The sequence below is a fragment of the Syngnathoides biaculeatus genome, chromosome 3 (assembly GCF_019802595.1).
Source record: "Syngnathoides biaculeatus isolate LvHL_M chromosome 3, ASM1980259v1, whole genome shotgun sequence".
Lineage (NCBI taxonomy): Eukaryota > Metazoa > Chordata > Actinopteri > Syngnathiformes > Syngnathidae > Syngnathoides > Syngnathoides biaculeatus.
Window position 1 is genome coordinate 33,359,839 of NC_084642.1, and position 17,516 is coordinate 33,377,354.

General features: G+C 42.4%; 1 protein-coding gene across 3 annotated transcripts in view; it reads right to left on the minus strand.

Moving 5' to 3' along the window:
* Positions 1-261: 261 nt before the first annotated feature.
* The window catches only part of igdcc3 (immunoglobulin superfamily, DCC subclass, member 3), a 102,501-nt gene continuing 85,246 nt past the window's right edge, over positions 262-17,516 (minus strand). For all 3 annotated transcript variants that reach the window (XM_061815497.1, XM_061815499.1, XM_061815498.1), the window contains 7 exons: positions 10,400-10,647; positions 9,540-9,704; positions 8,477-8,665; positions 8,038-8,142; positions 7,796-7,931; positions 7,472-7,679; positions 262-3,536 (listed from right to left, as the gene is read on the minus strand). In XM_061815497.1, coding sequence (XP_061671481.1) covers positions 3,417-3,536; positions 7,472-7,679; positions 7,796-7,931; positions 8,038-8,142; positions 8,477-8,665; positions 9,540-9,704; positions 10,400-10,647 — 1,171 coding nt within the window. In that variant the 3' untranslated portion in view covers positions 262-3,416. The remainder of the gene's footprint in view (positions 3,537-7,471; positions 7,680-7,795; positions 7,932-8,037; positions 8,143-8,476; positions 8,666-9,539; positions 9,705-10,399; positions 10,648-17,516) is intronic.

Here is a 17,516-nt window from a genome sequence, read left to right on the forward strand (position 1 = left end):
CTCAAAAGTTGTATGACACACTGATAAATGCAGCAGGAACATGTGAACTGGTATCACTGCTCTTATCTGTGACTGTGTTTCCATCCAAAGCAGAGGATATAAAATTGGCCACATCCATCTTTGGACCTCCCCTTGGGTTTTTGAAGTTTTACTTCAAGCATGTGGTCAAATGCCACAGTTTTGAACCAAAGACACACAGTCCAGGTACACTAATTAACTTAAGTGAGGCAGTTACTTATATGCTTATTTAAGAGATAGAACAAAAAGCCACTCCATATAAAGAATGAATCATGTTGTATAATATTGTTTGAATTTAATTTGATTAATTCCTTCTCAAAGGGGAAAAATACAATGAGAATACAATGAGAATATTTACAAAACTGGAGTTGGGTTCCCAGATATATGGACAATGTTTGTAAATTTCCCAAAGCATAGAATAATTGATGAGGATTAAGTGATATTACATCACTCAAAATATATCATAAAAATGTGCACACTACTGTATAATATTCTCGATGCTTTGCAAATATATTTAAGTAGCTAAAATAACGTTCTCAAATGTATGGGCTATGGATATGGAGTATGGTGGTGTCAAACTATTGATAAATCATTCCAAGCAAAAAAAAAAAAAAAACGTTTCGTTTATTTTATTTCTGTGTATTGTGAACTGTAAGTGCCACCCACTTTACGTCAGACAGTTTACTTTATTCAAAGGTAAACAGTGAATTCATACACCAGTGACAAAAATAATTTTAACAATTGTGACGTGAAAAAAAATATCATCCGATAAAGTTACACATTCACATCAACTAGGAACTAAGCAAGAACAAGAAGGTTCCCACCCCCCCAGTAATTAGTGCACAAAAGAGGGATTAAACATTTTCTGTTTGTATACTGCTTGTGTGCAATCCTGACTAATTCACCATCCAGTGAATGCTGACTATTTGAATATATTTACATATGTATCCACCGTACATTTGTGTGGTTATGTTTTTTACTCTGCATGACTCCTTAAGACCTGAACAAAAGGACAGAAACTTCTGAGGTAGGTAACCACAATGCACATCAGAGCGAGACCCTGTGATGCCACACAAGCAAGAACTGTAGAGAGATTCATGTTGTCTCACAAAGACCGACTTCCTTCATTTAATTTTTTCTGTCTGTGGTCTTTGACATCCACCAGGACTGTGTTCCTGAGGCTCTGATACGAGTTTTTAGTGAAGACAGAAGGGGACCGTTGATAGTTTTGAGAAGAATTTAAATGTAGGCTAACATGAGCAGCAACTCTTGTGTCATCGACGCATTCATTTCAATGTGATTTTTTTCAAGGAGTTGGAGTAGCTTACTGAGACCAAAGATCTCATGATACTGAGTAATTCAGAATTTTGGGGAAATGTTTTCTCTTTCTTGTGAACTCTACACAAAAAAGTGACTTTTTTGTCAATAAAAGCCTACATTTTACACATTTCTCTAATGAACGAATCACTTCGGCCATCAAAAAGAAAAACTGTAAGGATACAGTGCTTCTGATAAATGCTGAGTTAAATGGATGAAAAAAATGTACTGTATTGCTAGCGGAACTACCCTCCTTTGAGCCAATAGAAAGATGTTTCACTGCAACTTAAAATGTACAGATCTGGACTAGTTTGTCCTGTACCACATTAGGATCTTTGACTATAGTTGTGAATGTGAGTGAGAATGGTTGTTCGTCTATCTGCAACGGGCTATCCTGCGATTGACCGGGTACAGGTCCTGGGTGTACCCCGCCTCTTGAACGTGGTGAGCTGGGATATGCTCCAGTTCACCCAAGACCCTCGTGAGGAGGAGTACTATAGGAAAAGGACGAATGTCGACATGTACTAGGTTTGACAGACAACGTAGTATCATGAAAAGAACACAATTTATTTGGCTAAGCAGTGACAGAAAATTTGCTAACTTTAAGAACAATGCAAGTCCTAGTACAGTATGTCCTACTGCATTGAAACTATGCCCCTACTCCTCTTCACCTTGTAATTTAAAAAATGGCATTGGCCTTCTAATTCGACTCTCAGCAAGTGATAAATGACAGAAAAAAAAATATTGAACTATGCTAGCAAAAGTGTAAAATATCTTGGCAGTTTAATCAATTTTGTGCTTGTGTTTTAATTAACACAAATTCATACTTGCACATAAGCATCATCCACATCGATACTCGCGCACACAGTCACACCACTAATTTGCGTCATTTTCCAGTTGTCTAATGGACCGTTAAAGATCCCATTTAGCAGTAAATTGTCTGGAAAATGTGATGTTCATTGATGAGTGTTTTGTTCTACTAATGCAATGATTTAAAAAAATGTCAAATAAAAATGACAACTTTAAAAATGGAACAGCATAGATTACAATTGAATCCATAGCACGTGACAGTACTATCGCATGTAGTGCTGAATGTCTTTCTTTCTATAGACACCGAATTCTTCAAACAGAGGAGGTAAGCAATTTTCATTTTGCAATAAAAAGACAAAGATCAACTACAACAGTGACAACATTGACAATGTTAGTTTGAGGTAGAACAATTAACTTCAGCATTCGGAAGTGCTTTATGTTGGATACTCGTTTTTCATTTGCTTTGACAAGCACAAAGAGGAGAGAAGATTCTTGACATCTGAGGTAGTGCGGCACCTGATCTTGTAATTCTGACCCATCTGTTCATCTGCATGTACAGTTAGTGTGAACACAGGGGAAGATAAATGTCCCAAAAGGCTTCCCACAACACATTCATTCTGGCTGAGGTAGGTTTTTGTTAAAACAAAACAAAACAAAACAAAACAAAACAAAACAAAACAAAACAAAACAAAACAAAACAAGGTTCACACATGCCCAGAGCTTGTATGAGGGCCCAGAATCACAACTTTGGGGGGGTGGGGGGTTGGTGGGGGGGTGGAGTCCTGAGACAGTACTGAACGAGTCCCTGGAAGAATGTTAGATGTTCTGTGAGCAACATGATGGAATCATTGGTATGTTTGAGCAGGCAGCAGGCATCTTTGATATCCACAGAGCAGTAGCCATAAGACCAGTAACTTATATCCACTTTCACACAGAGTTGATAAAGATACAGTATATGGATGTAAATATATATTGAAAAACTTAAAAATGAAATCATCTTTGTATAACAAGGAAATTTGGGGCTTCTCTTCTGTGTGCTGCGGAACACCAGAAAATAAACTAACAACCAGACAGTGAGAGTAAAGAACACTTATCTGGTAAGCCTGTCTAAAAACGACTTTCCCCAAAACCAGTTCTAGACCCTCTAGAACCTCTTAACATACCAATAACAATCTTTACACAAAATCCCACTTACTAAAAGGAAAACCTGAGTCAGGGAGAATCTGAGCAGACTTTTCATACATTGATTAGCATTGGCCCCGTTGAGCCGTTCATGTTGCTGAGGACTCTTGGAAGCGTGTTTCTGTGTTCCGCTCGACAGTGAATTCGTCCAATGGTATTGTGGACAGCTGCGTGCTATTTGGGGAGTAGGTCAAGAGAGTTCTGTCAGCCTGAAAACCCATGAACAGAAAGAATTAGTTAATAGAATGAAGAATATTAATTTCCATCATCAACTTGCTTTAACTCAGACAATGAATTCTGTTATTTTGTCTATTGTATTGACTCAAACGCTACAATTGAGTAAATGGAGTTACTGTATTTTCCAGATGTCAGTTTACACCGGTGCCGAACCATACGCTACGGATATGTACCGCATGTACAGGTTTGTTGTGAAAAATTATACTTTACATATCTTTTTTCCAAACATTAACTGGAACATGGCAGTTAAATGTCTCAAATACACCAGAAATGTCATTGTTTTTAGTCCCCCTCTCTTGTTCACTCAAACCACTAAAGTCCATTTCAATATCGGAGTTGAAGAGCCTCAGAAAATCTCCGTCACACATCATTCCAGTCTCTTAGTCCCTCTCAATGTGATTTTAATCTCAAGTTTTGTTAAATTGAAAAAATATATTTTTCATTTGTGTATCTCATGCTTGCTAAGAGTTTAACAAAAACTATCACAGTCTTCTTCTACCCACGCTCAACGTATCTTTTTCTACTTCCATGCAAAATTGAGGTAGAGCAAGGGTCTCAAACTTGGCGGCCTGCAGGCCATTTGCGGCCCACGAGACGATATTTTGTGCCCCTCCATATGAAAGTATAATGGTAGTGCGGCCCTGGAGTTCTATATGGATAGCACTTTTACAGTGTTGTGTGAGCGAAAGTTACAGCGTTGCCAAGGAGAGGTTTTTTTTTTTTTTTTTTTTAGGTTTTGCACACAAGTTTTAAACACCAGAATCCTTCTTTTGTTTTTTAAAAGATGTTTGACATTGATTTAAATTCTACATACATGTGCGCCAAGGCTGCGGCTGAGCCTCAGCCAGACCCCCGAGGTAGAGTGTTCTTTTTCTACACATGCTTGACGTAGATTCTTCTTCTACATGCTCCCTATGTAGATTCTTCTTCTTCTTTGCATGTTAAAGTTAAAGTGTTGTTCTTCTACTACACATTGGAGGCACCTGTGCGTGCGCAAACCACAGTGCATTATTGGGACTGGCCATGTTTTAACCATTACGTTCAAACAAGATTTTGTCGTATGTTTAAACTGATAACCCGCTGGAGACAAAAAAAATACCAAAACAATATTCTAGCCACATCGTTAAATATGACCCAGGGTTCACATTGCTGGAAAAAAGCAGCCGCTTGTCGTCCGGAAACTATTGGACTCAAGTGCGCATTTTTGGCCTCACAGTCATGCAACTTCCTTCTACTTTTATTTCCCCCATGAGTGTTGAAGTCTCCCAGCAGAACGAACAAGTCCCCACCAGGGTCATTCTCCAGAATCCCCTTCAAAGACTCAAAAAAGGGTGGGTACTCTGAACTGTTGTTTGGTGCATAGAAACGAACAAAATTCAGTACACATGTGGCCATTCAAGGGTGGAGAGAGGCGAACCCTAAGACTGAGCCTTTGTAAACCCCAACAAAGAAGCACCAAGACTTAAATAAAATCGGTGGCACTCAGCGGGGGCAATTCCAGACTAGTGAGGACTAGTCTAACCCCTCTCAAGAGGACCAGTACCTGAGCCTAAGATGTGTGTTGGAGTAACTAAAGTATACATTTAAACTACACTGCATCTTTCAAATGACACCCACGCTCCATGCTCCTACTTGAGGAAGGCTTGTGACAATACGTTTGTTTCCAGCAAATTTCAGATTAAAATGTTTAAAAGATCACGTTAACTATCTATGATATTTGACAATTTGAAATTTTGTTGCAGATTTTCACAAGAAGGTCACTGATGGTGTAGTGGTCCACATGCCTGACTTTGGCGCTGGCAGTGTGGGCTCAATTGCTGCTCAGTGGTGTCTCATGGGTTCTACCTCTGTTCCGATGGGTCGTGACAGAACGATCTGGCAAAAAAGGACCCAACAGGAAAGACCAGAACCTGACTGGTGTTGTCACTGGACGTCTCTGCTCGACGCAAGGTAGACTGCCGGAGGACCAAGCTTGTCCGATCCGGGTAGGCTCCATGACGTCCTCCGCTTCCGTGTCATACGCTCCGCCGGCGAGCTATGAATACGTCCTTACCACGACCCATCCAGCACCTCGTATTCTTCTGGACTTTGATTTTTCGGACTAAGAGGAGGACCTTGATTTGTATGACCGGCTGCCTGAGTACGACTCAGATTATTTCGACTATGAGTCTCTTCACCCGATCTTCAATCCCGGTCAGTTTGCTTCACCTTCGCCTAGTGGGTACAAGTACACCAATCCGGGTCCTCCGCGCGACGGCCAGAGGAGACGCCCACAAGTGCCTTCTCACATTCCACTCCAGGAGGAGGTGGCGATGATGCCACTGCCTTCTCACGTTCCCGTCCAGGAGGAGGTGGTGATGTCGCCGCCACCTCACATTGCCGTCCAGGAGGGGGTGGTGATGTCATCTCCGTCCCCTCATGTTACTGTCCAGGAGGTGGCAATGGCACCGCAGCCACCTCAAGTTGCTGTCCGGGAGGTGGCGACGGTTCCCCAGCCGCCTCACGTTCTGGTCCAGGAGTACTGGCGGCGACTGGCCCGAGCCCGCTCCACGCTCCTGTCTCGACAGCGACGGGTATACGGCCTCCTGACACCCCAGTCTCGGTGGCTGGCACCTTCCTCTCCCGTCCACCCAGACGCCTCGCCTGGGGTTGGGGGGGGGCGCCTCCGGACCCCCTTCCACCCGCCCCTGGATTTGTTAATTTTTGTCCGTTTCTTTCGTTAAGGGGCGTCTGGGAGCCGTGCCTTAGAGGAGGGGGGTATTGTCATGCTCCTGGCATCCTCCCCAGGCTGGGCGTGGCCAGCCAATTAGTCGGCACACCCCCGCACCTTGTTTCGGCTGATTATGCCCGGTACCTATAGGACCTGGTGATGACTGGTCCTCTGCCAGATCGCTGAGGTTCATGCCCCGTTCCAGCACTCTTGTATCCCTGATCGTCAACCCGTGTGTACCGACCTTCGCCTGTTCTCCGACCAACCCCGTAAGCCTAACTCCCTTAATACTCCTGCCTGCTTTGATCGTTCTCCCGTGTACCGACTCCTGCCTGCCCGCTGACCTGCTCTCTACGCCCGACGTCCCAATTACCACTGCTCCGCCTGACTGCCTGCCCGATCCCCGACCATTGAATAATAAACGTTTTTCCCGATTTACAGCTGTGTCTCCCGTGTACTCCTGCATTTGGGTCCTACCTCTGTTCCAATGGGTCGTGACACCTCTCCCTCTCTGTGTCTAGTAAAATCAGAATGTTGAGGCAGCAGTTGAGAAGAGAGAAGAGAGATAAAGTCTGCACAATATATATACATTCATCCATTTTCTGTCGCTCTGTCTCCCTATCTACACAATGGAGCAACTAGTTAGCGCGTTAGCCTCACAGTTCTGAGGACCAGGGTTCAAATACCAGCCCCGCCTGTGTGGAGTTTGCATGTTCTCCCTGTGCCTGCATTGGTTTTCTCCGGGCACTCCGGTTTCCTCCCACATCCGAAAACATGCACTCATTGGAGAATCTAAATTGCCCCTAGGTGTGATTGTGAGTGCGGCTGTTGTCTGTCTCCATGTGCCCGACGATTGGCTGGCAACCATTTCAAGGTGTACCCTGCCTCTGTTGACAGCTCGGATAAGCTCCAGCACTCCTGTGAACCCTCGTGAGGATAAGTGGCTCAGAAAATGGATGGATGGATAAATATGCACACATGCACACACACAGATAGATAGATAGATAGATAGATAGATAGATAGATAGATAGATAGATAGATAGATAGATAGATAGATAGATAGATAGATAGATAGATAGATATTTCTATGGCAGAAAGAGAAAAATCCCAGTCCACACCTGCTATGTTCTTTGATGTGAGTTTACATATGCAAATCATGTCATCACCTCTGCAGCAGAATTGCTGTAAGGACTCACCATGAGTGGGTCTTGTCTGTTGGATTGAAGGAAGAGTCTCTCCAGCTCATTGCTGTCAACCACTTTGGTTCCTCCTGCGCTGCAATTGATCTTCATCTCTCTTCTGGTGGCTGCGTTTATCCCATAGCCCTCCTGGGAAGAAGAGGATTCCAGTGGTGTGCTGTGTGATGCCTGGGGAGTGGCCTGAACTGCCTTACACATCATCAATCTGAGGATCATCAGAACAACACTTTAAAACATTAGTCAGCTGCACATATTATGATTATGACAGACTGACATTAATGCCTAACATTGGTTATCATCGGATTGCCATCATGAACACACCTGCCACGGTAGCTGAAGATGAGGAAGAAAATGCAGAAGATGATGCAGGTGACTCCAATGTGAATGCCAATTATGATCCCTGTGGTGGATGCTTTGCTCTGTTCCTCTTGCACACAGTCACAGGAAGCATCCAGAACTGGTGAGGCACGACATGTCAAGTTCAAAGAATGCAGAGTTATAAAGCTTGAAACCCAGAAAAGGCAAGCAAAGAGAGGCTGAGGCTGCGTGTGCGAAGCAATTACCAGATTTCTCCAATGCCTCTCGAAGTGAGACAAAGCGCATGGTGGCATTGCCGTCTCCGTGTTGGTTGTAGGCCAGTAGATTTATCTCATAAACCAGTGAAGGGTCTGGATAGAAGAGACAAATACTTATACCCTTAGAAATTGTGTTTTTGAGGGTCGCACAACTTTTTTTTTTTTTTTTTTAGCACAAAGTCAAACTTCTGAAAATTGAACAAAACCAGACTAAAATTATTACTTGATTACAAAAAATATGATGACTTGGCAAGAGACTGTCCCTTCCTTTTTAACCTCCAACAATGAACTGAGTAAATGAAAGAAAGAAACAAAAGACTTCTGAGGGTCCACTGTAGCACAATTTTTTGATGAAAATCTTAACTTACTCGCATTAATGTGTTGAAGGAGTAATGTGTTAGGTCCTGAAAGTCATGAAAGATCTCACCCAGCTGAGTGATGTTGTACTGGGTAGCGTTGCGAGGTAAGAAAATGGGACCAGTGAACACTGCAGTGTGGGCTCTTCTGTAATATAGTCGGAAGCCTTGGTGTTGACCCATCTTAGTGGAAGCTTCCCACATTGCTTGCACCATGCTGCTGTTCACAACTTTGGCGAAGAGGGAGGGGGGTGCTGGAACTGCAATACAATATAGAATGTAAGTCAACAAACTTATTTAAATAGCAGATAGCAAAATATCCCCTGAAACAAGGCAGCAGAGTTTTTCCAGAGACTACAAAACGCTATAGGATTCAAAATAATGCCCAACATCTTATGTCTACAGTATAGAAACATTTCTATGCATCATATAGCACATATGTCAGAGCTCCGTTTGAAAGGACTGTGTCAAAAATCCAAATTCTACTAAAAGAAACTGGTACTTGGCAGTTGGGAGATACTAGTCTGCAACCGAGGTAGCAAGGCAATGAAGCGCCAGAAACTAAGCTCAGTGGTGCAATATTGTCCCACTCAGGTTTCAATCAACATCCTCCTCATCATCATCATCAACATTTTCATTTGCCTGCTTGTGTGCATCTCTGTGGCACGGGTTTGGTTCCAGAGACAACATTTTTTTTTCCTTTTCTGAAACAAAACAGTGGAGGCACAGTGGTGAAGCTGTAAAGTCTTGTCCTCACAGTTCTAAGTACTGGGGTTCAAATCCCGACAAGTCCGGGACACTCCGGTTTCCTCCCACATCCCAAAAACATGCAACATAAGAGGCTCTAAGTTGCCCCTAGGTGTGATTGTGAGTGCGACTGTTGTCCGTCTCCATGTGCCCTGTGATTGGCTGGCAACCAGTTCAGGGTGTACCCTGCCTCCTACCCAATGACAGCTGGGATAGGCTCCACTCCCGCAACCCTTGTGTGGATAAGTGGATTAGAAAACCGTTGGATGAAATAAAACATACATAATAAAAGATAAAAAAGTCTGCTGTGTATTTCAGTGTTTCTGCTTCAGATGCAATAGATTCTGTGAATACTGTGCAAGTGCATGTTTATTTCTGTGCTTTCACCTTCCCCATGAGTCATCTCTGTGGCACTATCTGATGGTTTACTGGCCCCATGGGATGTGTAGGCTTTGACGTAGAAGGTGTAACTGGTGGAAGGCTCGAGATCTCGGATAATGTGCTGCAGTGTCACCTTACTGACTGCCTCCTCATACTCCATTTCCACTGGGTCTGATTGCGATGGATGGAGAGAAAGGCGGTAAAAGACGAAGTCACAAAGAAATAAGGGTGAAATTAGACATTTGATTTTTGCATTCATGTTCTATTGAAAAAAGATCAAGAGAGGAAACAACATATACATTGGTCACTGTCATTCATTAACGGTTATTACTGTTTTTGCTGGCTCTTAATTAATAGCTAATCTAGTGTGGCCCTGCTGGTCTGAGAAATTCTAGACAAAGTTAGAGAAGGGGGCGTTAAAGGGTGTGCATTATTGCATTCGATTGCTCTTAATCCAGAGACACCAGACCATAACGCCAATCTATCTCCAACCTGAAACCCATCAGCCCATCCCATCCTGGAAGCGTAATTGCAGCAACCTGATTGGCTCATGCCTCTGGCCTTTAATTACACACGAGAGATAGACTGAGGAGAAGAGCAGCTGGGACTGAGCAATATAAACCACATGATTCTTCTAATAGTGTATGTGCAGGCAAACTCTGTATTCGGACACAAAATTATTGCATTGTATTTGTATCTACTCTCCATCTTCTACAATAGTTCAAATTTTCAGTGCATATTTTGAATTGTCACTGATTTTGACAAGGCAGGAGTTCTGGTGTTGATTCAGACATTAGTTATCCACTAATTTAGTACCCGTGCAAGTCATTAACGTTTTGCAACGTGGCTTTTGATTCCATCCTCACCTGGGGTCTTGCGTATGTGAAGCACATAACCAATGATGTCTTGAGTGTTCTGGTCGGGCTGCCTCCAGGAGACCTGTATGGTGGTGGGTGATAGGGCCTTAGCCTGCACTTTGGAGGGCGCACCAGGGAGTCCGTCAGCCCAGAGCACCGTGAGGCGAGCGCTGGCCTGGGTGGAGCCGGCGCTGTTCTCAGCAATGCACTGGTAGATGGCCTCATCTTCCTGGCTGATGCTGTATATCGTTAGAGTGCTGTGAGAGCCAGAAAGAATTGAGTTTTAATCTTATTCATAGAATAAAAAACAGTTGATAGCGGAAGCCGGAATATGACAAGAACCCATACGTGCTCAGACGTCTTGGCACGTAAGTATACTTGTCTTTCAACTGTCTCTCCAACAATATATACCAAAAGTCTCTATTTTCCAGGAATTTTGATAATGAAACATGTGAATGGGTCTGATTCACCAATAAATTCTCACAACCTTTGTTCAGAGAAAGTTTCGCCAGACAAGCCCATGTCAACAAAAACCCAAAACCTGGCAAACATATCCACGCATATAAATTGTCCTTAAAATCAGAGCAATTGGGAAAACTCCCCAGATGAATGAAGGGAGAGGGTGCAGATTGACACGCAACAATTGCATCCTTTTATCCGTAAAAGTCTTGTGCCATCAAAAAGGTATTGATGAGAGCATGATGATGATGATGGTGATTGCATTTGAAGGTCTATCTGTGGATTATGTTTGCGTTTGGCACGTCAACAATACACAAATAATTTAAAAGTTTTTATTTTACATTTGAAGGTTTTTCATTTCCTTTTATCGAGTTTGCAAGAAGTTCTGTGTTGGAAATGCCCAAGATGCCATTTTTTCAAGCTTTTCTAGTTGGTCTTTTCTGCCTTGCATCTGAAATGGCTGGATTTCTCATGAATTGTTTACATGTAAATAAAGTTTACACCAGGCAGTACGGTGGTGCAACTGTTTGTTTTTGCCCTCACAGTTGTGAGGACCGGAGTTCAAATCCCGGCCCCGCCTGTGTGGAGTTTGCATGTTCTCCCTGTGCCTCCGTGGGTTTTGTCGGGGTACTCCGGTTTCTTCCCACATCCCAAAAAGATGCAACATTAATTGGAGACTCTAAATTTCCTGTAGGTGTGTAAATGGATGTTTGTTTATATTGCCCTATAATTGGCTGGCAGGGTCTACCCTTCCTCATGCCCGATGAGCAATTTCAAATTGGACCTTTTGCAAGCCCTATGTCCTTTATTGCCTTTTGTATTCAATTTTAAAACCTGTCACAGACTCATTTTGACCTGCGGTGTATTTTGAAACAAACAGAAGTAAAAAAAAAAAAAGGAAGTTGTTGGAAGTGGGCCTTTAAAGCCAATTGGGACATAATATGAAAACACCGCTGCCAGCCATTATGTTTGATGAGCCAGAGCAGAAAGTGCAAATTACTACTTCAGTCACTTTCAAGTGAGGTGGGTGTCTAACTCTTTTGAGACCATAATTAATGACTCATGTCACTGAACTAATTGCAAAATTGGTGACAGTGTTTATTATTAGGCGGCACGGGTTAGGACACCTTCCTCACACTTCTGATGACCGGCGTTCAAATGCCAGTCCCAACTTTGTGCAGTTTACATGTTCTCCCCGTCCCTGCGCGGGTGTTTTTCAGGTACTTTGGTTTCCTCACGCATTCCAAAAACATGCAAGTTAAGCTTATTGGAGAGGCCTGCCTGTAGGTGTGAACGTGACTGTGAATGGTTGTTTTTCTATCCCAACCAGCTTGCCCCGAGAGGGTTGGGATTGGTTCCAGCATGCCCAAGACCCTAGTGAGGATAAGCGGCACAGAAAATTAATGGAATGGTTGATGTTTATTATTGTAAAAAGAGTTCAAATTGAGAAGGAAGAATGTGTGAGTACAACACATGTAATAAATCTTATGAAATGTTGCTATTGTAACGAATATGGCTGTGTAGTGTTTGTACAGTGCAGCATGCTTTGCAGATGGTTTTCCATTACAGCCAATTTAAAACAAATCCTGATTTTGGCTTTTACTTGTGGTTTGAAAAGCACCCCCCCCAAAAAAAAAAAAAAAAAGACCGCAAAACACTCCTCTGCAGTCCTCATTCAAATGGTATAACAAATCAAATTCAAAGTATTGCTTTGATTGTGTGTTGGCAACGGATTCACAGTAAACGAAAGCACCTCATCCAGAGCCCATACTTCAACCTGCTTTGTCTTCTGCTGGAACTCCCTTCGGAGGGCATGAATTGATTTCAGAGTTAAAAAAAAAGTAATTTGCCAACATCAGTGAAACATTTCATGTGTCCGTACACAAACTCACATGTGATAAGCACACCACTGTTACATACACTGTTTGCCACACAGTGTAAGGCTTGTCCCTTTTGGGGTGCCCACAGCGTATCATCTCAGATGAACGCATATATATGTTTGGGACAATTTTTACGCCGGATTCCCTTCCTGACGCAAGCCTTCTCAGGGAGTGGAGGCCCCAGTGGGATATGAACCCACAACCCCTGGTTTACCAAAACAGTGCTCTAACCACTGAGCTACGGGGTGGCCCCCACCCTAATATGAAAGTTTAATGTTAGTGCGGCCCTCGAGTTTTTGTATGAATGGGACTTTTACAGTGTTGTGTGTGGAGCTGACGAACCTACCAATCACGATTGTTGTCAGGGGGGGGGGGGGGGACATCGACCTGGCTTAATGCAAGGAGAAAAACATTTTTCAATGAGGGGAAGTTACATGAACATTTGCATGGAGTTTGTTTTTTTTAGTAGTTTTGCAGACGTTGTTCACACCTGTGTCCTTCGTCATCCTCAATTGTGTTACAAAATAAAAGACATTTGAGAAGATCAGAATTTTTTTTTTTTCTAATTTGAAGTATGGGCGTGTCCATGAGCGCCCAGCCCACAAGGTACGGTTGAGTTTGAGACCCCTGCTCTCCACCCTTACCATCTTATTGCAGCACTTTGCTGCTTTTTGTCAATGACCACATACAATATTTCTCATGTCTTTGTTATCTGTATGTGTATTGTGTGTGTGTGCACGTGTGTGTGCACGTGCTTGCATGTGCGTGTGTATGTATGTGTGAATGTACTGTATAATACTGGTTCTGGAAAAGAATATAATACAAAAGTAAAAAATCCAAAGAGCAACTACAATATGACAAAAAAATCTATTCATGTAATACGGATATATTACATATTTTACTTAAAATTAAATGAGTCATCGTATATAATTATGTTCATTATATCGACGAGTCTTTGCTGAGCTACTGTGATAAATCATGGTTTTGATTTGGAAGACCTTGAGAGTGAGCTACTTACTGAAATTGAAGAAAATACCTGACAGACAATGTGGAACTGTGCAAAGGTCTCATCTTCAAAACCTCCAATATTATGTTGGTCTTGATCATAAAACATTTTGAAGGAAACAATAATTCATTCAGCGGCACGTGAATGACTGGTCAGCACATCCACCTCACAGTTTGGAGGACTTGGGTTCAAGACCGTGACAGGTTTCAAGATTGAATGCAAAAGTGAATAAAGGGCATATGGTTTGCAAAATGATGAATTTGAAATTGTTCTCACGGTGACATCATTTTGTCAACTAATATCCAAGTTGACAACGATTTGGATTTAGCCCATCTGCCTAACAGTTCTGAGGACCATAGTTCAAATACAGCCTCACCTCTGTGGAGACTGTATGTTCTTTTCTCCGGGCAGTCTGGTTTCCTCCCACATACCAAATACATGCATGGCAAGGTCATTGAAGAGTCTAAATTGCCAATAGAATGTGAGTGTGAATGTTTATTTGTTTTTAAGTGCGATTAAGTGTGATTGACTGGCGACCAGTTCAGGGTGTACACTGCCTCTCGCCCAAAGTCAGATGGGGCAGACTCCAGCACACCCGCGACCCTGGTTTGTCAGGATACATTTGTGGGAAGAAGGGAATGCTCTTTGGCCAAGATGGAGAGGTCAATCATTCCATTTACCTTTCAAAATACATATGTACCATTACATCCTGTCATACTGTTCTGAGAGTAAGGATAAACTCTGCGATGGAGGGTTATGGTAATTATTTTCTTCTGTCCTCCAACTGGATTCAATCAGGAAAATTTTCAGGTCAAAGAGGCCCTTTGTATTAACGCCCTGTCTGAGCCAATCTCACCTCTGACCCCAGAGGTGGCCGCAGTCGCCAGCCATCCACTCACTACTCAGCCATCACCTTTCTTACAGCCTTTCATATCAGCAACAGATGGAGTGTTTGCAGACAGGCAACTTCACCAGGCACCATAGATGATAGACGGGCCGCTGGGGAAGCCTGCCCTGATGCCATTAGGAAAACACCTGGAGAGTGTGAGGGGAATTCAGAGGAAATCTATCTATATGCTGTTTGTTTTTGCCAGGTACAGTAGCGTTCAACCGTGTTTTTGCACAAACAAGCACACACACACACACACACACACACACACACACACACACACACACACACACACACACACACACGATGATACTGCTGAGAAGCCCATGAAATTACACCTGAGTTGGCAAAATGTCTCTCTCACATTCAGAATGGAGTTTTCTGTCTTCTCTACATTTGAAAAGCAAAGGAAAAAAGATGATAGAAATGTCCTTCTTGTTGCAGTCTTTGGTGTTTTTTGTATTTATTTAAAACCCTTACTGATTACAAAACATTCACAAGGTGAATTAGAGCCAATACAAGAGTTGTATTTAACACTGCTCTTTTGATGATAATAAGATCACTTAAACTCATACTGTCAGAGAGCTGTTGATTCAGTAGTCCTTCTAGTGGTTGTTGTATCATACAGCCATACAAAAAAATGCAACACAATATCACCATAATTCGTATGAACCCATCACAGAAAGATCCTGTTTCCATTTTTTGATGCTTAAATTTGATGTTAAATATTTGATGGCAGTTTAAAATGGCTTTACTTCTGCTGGATGTTGGTATTATTTATTTATTTATTTTACACTTTGTAATGATCAGCGGTAGCGGATGGGCGTGGTGATTATTTCCTTCCTGTTTGAAGTAGGTGTTAGTCATGCTGCAAACTGGAAATGCAAACCACATTCCTTCCTACAAGGGAAAAATACCAAAGGGAGGAATGGGATCGAGCAATCTCATGGCTAAATCCCTATTGTGTCACAAATATCACACAAAACAGCAAGTGACTTTTTATGAATGTTGATAGAATTTCAGATTCTTAGCACTAAAGTATCCCATGACGCAAAGAAATAGATGGAAAGAGTGAAAGGCTGGGAATTTGGGGAATGGGGGAAGGGAGATGTTTGGTTGGCCTGCATGAGCTCCAAAGCCAGGGTGTCCTCTCCTGACAGGATGACACCATCATTTACCCATCAGTTCAAGGTCGTTTCACAGATTGATGTGTAAGGCCGGTGTGTCTGACAGTGGGGCCTTGGGTCTGTTGTTCCATCTCTGAGGGCGTGTTTGCCCGCCATTGTCTCGGAGCAGCACCCCATTAAAAAAAAAAAAAAAAACAGCATGGCCATTCTGAATGCAGCATGAGGGAAAGGGACAAAAAGAGACGAAAAGGATGAAAAGGTAAGGGGGAAATGGAGGGGAGACGGTCAATGAGCTGTCTGTGGCCTGAGAGGAGGGAAGGGCCTGGTGGTATGACTGATTGCAGGCAAGGTCAGAGTTCAAGGCCAAAGCCCTGGCCTTAGCACTCTATCATTCATGCGGGGCCGACTGGAGGGTGCAGAGTGGCTGCAAGGAACAAGAAAAGACTGCTCTTGGTGAATGAAACTGAGCTAAAACGAAGAAAAGAAAGACCCTTTAAGAGTATTTTCTGGATCAATGTGCAGTTTCAAAAGAAGCCTACTACAGCAAATTATAGCCTTCTATTCTAAGACACTATTTAAAAATTTTCCCTTCTTTCCCATTATCAACGCTTTAAACAGAGCCACAAGGATTACAATTTCATTGGTGAAGTTGGTCATACTGCCACACATTACAGTAGTCTGTCAAAAATCAATGCAATCAATAATAGTTATACAGTAATAGTCAATTTATAGTCAAAAACCATACTTGAAACAAGTCTGTCTTCATTAGCGTTGGGGAGAGCACAATTGATTGATATTTAATTAATACTGGAGATGGAAAAGGGGATTTTGTTTTCTATACCTTTTGGAGACAACAGGGAAGAGAAGATGCTAGCGACACGTGAGCCATAATTGCCTGAAAAAGGCCACGTAACATATGTCTTTTGGAAAAAAATATAGTTTGTGTATGAAAGATGTTGCAACAAAGTCAGGCATATTCGTATAAAATCACTTGAAGACGAAGTGACTTATCAAGTGCGATGTATCTGTCATACTAAAGAAAGCAGCTGCAACTCTCTGTGCCGCTCACGTAAACTCGACAGAACAAGAGTGTGGGCTGAGTCGTGATTGTGGTGGCAGTTAAAGCGCTTGTGTTTTCACTCAGTGAACAAGATGGGATGATAACAGGATAGTAGCTTGTTGATCAGGTACAAGGTAAAAAGTGCTTCACCGGTTGTTTATCAATCCCAATTACCTTCACTAGATGTGTGATCCCGTAATAGTTTCGCAGTGGTGAAAGTGCTGTCTGAACTACATATCCGGACAGTCGGATTTGCTTCATGTAGAAATCTCAACAAGCAGCGTGGTATTTCATTTTTTAATGACATTCTTTACAGATGACAGCACAGTATTCATTTGAAGTAACGTCACACTTGTTCATTTCTTCTTATTGATTTCTGGTGGACTAGACAATGTTTCAGTGCATTAATGCCACCTAAGGGTTAAGTGCTGAACACCTATAACTGAACCAAACTATAGAGTAGTGCAGTATGTTGTGTTTTGGATACAGAGCGCCATGTCCCAATATTGTCTTATATGAAACCCCCCTACTACTGCTATTTTTCAAATAGCATGCATCAGACGACATCTGTCAACAAATGCCTCTGACATCACAAGGTTGATGCAATAGGTACATTAAAATACATATTAAAGTGAGAATTTATTTCCAATTATTGAGTCATGATAATGTTGGGAATATTATTTTTGATCCTGTTAAATATTTTGC